Consider the following 4,385-nt stretch of genomic DNA (forward strand, 5'->3'; position numbering starts at 1 on the left):
ATCAAGTGGATCCCACTGAGGCAAAATTCTGAAATTTTGTTCTTTGAGAAAACTTCCAACCCAGCACAAGAAGACACTCTAGTGCTGTAAAGCTCCTTCATCAACCACAAGAACAGAGCACGACACAAAACCGAATTTTTGTCATTTGAAGAAACAAATTGAAATACTCCCACTCACTATTTGTCATGAGCACTGCAGAGAAGGACAGACACAAACAAGTTCTCTGCTCCTAATCACCCACACACTGAATGCTGGTAGTTCCAGCTACCTCTGAAAGGTGACCACAGTTATGAGTGACAGTGGCCATCCCAGTCTGTGGCTACAACTCCAACTCAATCCCTGATGCCACATGGCAGAGTCACCCTCAGGCTGGAAGAAGGAGTATTTTCCTGCTGTCTCTGGCAAGGCATGAAGGAGCCTAGGCACAGCAATTATCAGGGAGCTTGGAGGGCAATTTTACCCCATTTTAGGTATAGGACTTCTACAGTGCTGTGAAACAGACAAAAAAAAAAAAAAAGAAAACTTCAATAAAAGTTGAAAAAATACGGGACCAAAAAAAAAGTCCAGCAGCAATGAAACACTCTGTCCTTGCACAGTTGCACATGGAGTGACTTGCTGCCCATCTGCCATGGACTAGAGGAGGTTCTAACCACAGCAAAGTAAAACATTTTCTGTTAGTGGGATAAAAATATTTGTTTTACTGAAGCTGAAAAATATTACAGGATCATGAAACTGAGTTAATTTTGTCAATTTAGAAGACCACATTGCAGAGGAAATTTAAAATATTACAATTCCTGTCAGCCTAGAGTGATTTCACTTCATGGATATCTTTAATGAAACAGCCACACAAGTTCTTTAATCAGGAGTCTTGGGTTATGTTTCAGACCTGGTGTTTAACCTTTAGGGCAAGTCACTTGGTATCTCTCTGTTTCTGCTTATCCATCTGTAAAATGAGAATGAGCATATTTACCTACCACGGCAGGGTTTGCTGGGACAGACAGACCGTAGTGTGTTTTCACTCTGGCACTGCAAATAGTGAGGGCAAAGTGTTCTTGGGGGACACTGGTACCTGGCAAAGATTTACACAAGTTCATGTGTTACACGTGCAAAAGCAAACCTCGGGTATATAAACCCAGGCATCTGTCCCAGCCACACATCCATCCTTCACACCCGCTCCTCGGCATTTATTTACCAGTAAACCTTCCCCCTGGGTGCCAAGGGGACTCTGCCACCAGCCAGTGAAGCCCCAGTGTCTGCCAGCAGAGCCCAGGGAACCGATAAGGGAGGGTGGGAGCACAGGGCAGCTCCAGCACAGCCATTCACTCCTTGCAGCTGCCCCCGAGCCCCTGGGAAGGCAGCACGACGTGCTCCCAGCAAACGAGAAACAGCCTGGCAGCAGCTGATCTCACGGGCCTCTCTGCCTGTGCCAAGGCCAGACCCGGCCATGTATGGCAGCACGGCCGCCACCCCCAGGAATGGCACAGGAACGGCATTCCTTAGCCACGTGTGCTGGCACCGCAGCACCGGGCAATGTGGGGCCATCGAGCATCACACGTGACAACTGTCAACACCCTGGTTCTTTGCTGGGTTTTGGGCCTTACCACACAATCGTCCGTCCATCCATCCATCCATCCATCCATCCATCCATCCATCCATCCATCCATCCATCCCTCGCCCAGTCCCATCAGCACTAACCCCATTCCTTCATTGTTTCTCCGCTGACAGGAGCGAGGAGACGGGTCACCCGATGGGTGATTCCCCCACTTACCCCCTCGCCCCCAATTATCCCACCCTGCCCACAGCATGCTCCCGACGCTGGAGAGCAGCAGGGAGGGCACAACCTGTGGCCCAGGGGCCGGAGCCCGCCGTTCCCCCTCCCTGTCTGCAGCGGGGCGGCACTTCCCCTCCCCGGGCCGCTCTCTCCCTGCCTCCCAAACCGACTGGGCTGCTCTTCCTCGACGGCAGCCGCCCCTACGCTCCCGCCCCGATCGAGCTTTGCGGCGGGGCCAGGCAGCTTCGGGGCGGGGGGCCGGGCGGGAGGGGCTCGGCGGGGCCCGGCCCCGCGGGGGCGGTGGGGCGGAGGAGGAGGAGGACCGGGGGGCGCCCGACGGCGCGGGGCCACTGCTCGGGATCCGCGGGAGCTGCGGCGCCTGCGTGGAGCGCCCGGAGCAGCAGCAGCAGCAGCAGGAGCTTTCGGCGGCGCGTGGAGGGGCAGCCCCGTCCCGTCCTGTCCCGCCGTGCCCTGTCCCGTCCCGTGTGTCCCGCCGGTGCCCGCCGCCCGCCATGGGCCGCCTCCCGCTGTACCTCTGCTGCTGCCTCGGTAACTCCTGCCCCGCTCCGCTCTGCCCGTCGGGGCACGGCGGGCCGGGCGCGCCCCTGCAGCGCCCGCCGGGGCGGCTCGGGGCGCGCAGCCCGACCGCGTTCCCGCTGCCCTCTCTCACCCCCTGTCCCCCTCTCTCCCTCACTCTCTGTCCCGCTCTCTCCCTCCCTCCGCGGCCGCGCAGCGCTGTGGCCCGCGGCGGCACAGGAGCCCGAGTACAGCTACGGCTGCGCCGAGGGCAGCTGCTACCCCGCCACCGGCGACCTGCTCATCGGCCGCGCCGCCCGCCTCTCCGCCTCCTCCACCTGCGGCCTCCGCCAGCCCGAGCCCTACTGCATCGTCAGCCACCTCCAGGTGAGCGCCGGGGCGGGCGGGCAGCACGCCTGGACACCGCGCCGGCCGCCGCTCGGTGCAGGCGGCGGGGCGGCATCGCTTCCCGCGGCGCCCCCGGTGCGGGGGCATCGCTCGGGCCGGTGCGGGGGACGACTCGCCGCCTGCGGGAGGGTGGCGCGGACAGTGGGCTCCGGTGGGGCAGCATCGTGCCCCGCGCGGGATCCCACACCCCGGGTCCAGGGAATCCCTCGCAGCTTTCGGCTTCCGACCCCCCTTTCCTGATCGAGGGATGGAAGGAGGAATGTGCCGCAGTAGGTTCAATTAATGCTTTATTTCCAAGCTTGCTCAGAGCCGTCTAGACAGTTTCCTGATGGAGAGTGGGCTGTAGGGCCCGCCAATGTTTTGGCCACAGTCCCCGTAATGTAATTACATGTGTATGGTCTCCGAGTGAAAGGATGCAAATAAAGTTGTCTCAGCACATCTGGTGGAAAATCCAGAGCTTGTTGCTATTTAAGCTAGAAGCAGCTCACCAAACTCAAAATATCAGAGACTGAAGGGATAGTAGAGAAGAGTAAAATACCAGTTATAAGTGGAACTCTGCTGAACTGAAAGTAAAGGGATAATCTCCCGACGAATTACTGTGGAGACAATAGGGCCGGATTCTGGCACTTGGAAGGAAAACCACGGGAAGCAGGAGGGGCTGTAGCACTTGACCCATTTGTGCCCTGAAGTTATCAAATCTCTCCCCCTCCTTCACCACCTCTAGTTTTACTATAGTGCTCTGTGTACTAGAGTTAATACTTTATTTAACATGAGGTTTAGCTTCACTGGAACATTTTCAGAGTATGTTGGGATTGACTTCAGTTTAGCATCACTTGTAGAACAGACTAACAATGGCAGTTTGTTACATTGTCTCAAAAAATGTTGAAGTGCCACAGTAAAAAGCATCACTTCAGAAGTTCTCCTCTGCCCTTATTCCTGATCTCACAGCCCCAGTTCAGCAGTCAGGATGTCCCTAGTTACTTCTGAACTATCATGGGTGGTATTGAAGAAATTGTGGAAGGTGCCGGTATCCTCTTAATAACATGAGACTTGGCGGCATTGAGTGCTTTGCAGTTATGTCTTCTAGGATTCAGTTTTGGTGGGAGAAGGAGTGAGTTGTGGCATGAGGTGCTAGGGCAGAGGAACCTGGAGCCCGCAGTAGGGGACATCTTCCCTGGAACGCGTGCTCTTGCCATTTTCTCTGCTGGAGGAGTCCTTGAGGACTGGTGGAAGGTGAAGGACTGAGCTTGGGAGGAGCTGCTGAAGCCCACACTGGTGAAATGAAAAGCCTGTGTGGTGCAGACGTGCCAGCTCTCACATTCTTGGCTGATAAAGCACCACGTTTGTCTCTGTAAACATGCTCTAGGAATGAAGCCTGTGTAGCTTTTGACAGTGATGGGTTGCTGGTGTGTTGGGGCTCCGTCACTGCCATGCAATGAATTTCCCTCTCTCATCTGCCTCCTCCAGTTGATTTGGGCAGGAACACTCCCTTCAGTTTGGTTTGCATCGTATGTTACAAAATCATGAAGTGGTGGTTTGGGGCTCTAGGACAATGCAAAAAAGCACTGTTTGTAGTAATAGCCATGATGGGGTTTTGTCGTCCTGGTGAAGAAGCTTCTGGTTTTCCCAAGTAGCAGATGCCAGACTTGCTCCAACCTGGGATTCTATGGGCACACCTTGTAGTGTGTGC

At 55.6% G+C, this 4,385-nt stretch overlaps 1 protein-coding gene across 2 annotated transcripts in view; it reads left to right on the plus strand.

Annotated features, from left to right (window-relative positions):
- The first annotated feature begins 2,221 nt into the window (after window positions 1-2,221).
- The window catches only part of LAMB1 (laminin subunit beta 1), a 45,411-nt gene continuing 43,247 nt past the window's right edge, over window positions 2,222-4,385 (plus strand). The window contains exons 1-2 of one of the 2 annotated variants that reach the window (XM_027890114.1): window positions 2,222-2,320; window positions 2,505-2,674. In XM_027890114.1, coding sequence (XP_027745915.1) covers window positions 2,284-2,320; window positions 2,505-2,674 — 207 coding nt within the window. In that variant the 5' untranslated portion in view covers window positions 2,222-2,283. The remainder of the gene's footprint in view (window positions 2,321-2,504; window positions 2,675-4,385) is intronic. The other variant, XM_027890115.1, reaches the window with a different exon arrangement.

This window comes from Empidonax traillii, unplaced genomic scaffold, assembly GCF_003031625.1.
Source record: "Empidonax traillii isolate 1590-97213 ecotype Southwest subspecies unplaced genomic scaffold, ASM303162v1 scaffold277:size2070623, whole genome shotgun sequence".
Taxonomy (NCBI): Eukaryota; Metazoa; Chordata; class Aves; order Passeriformes; family Tyrannidae; genus Empidonax; species Empidonax traillii.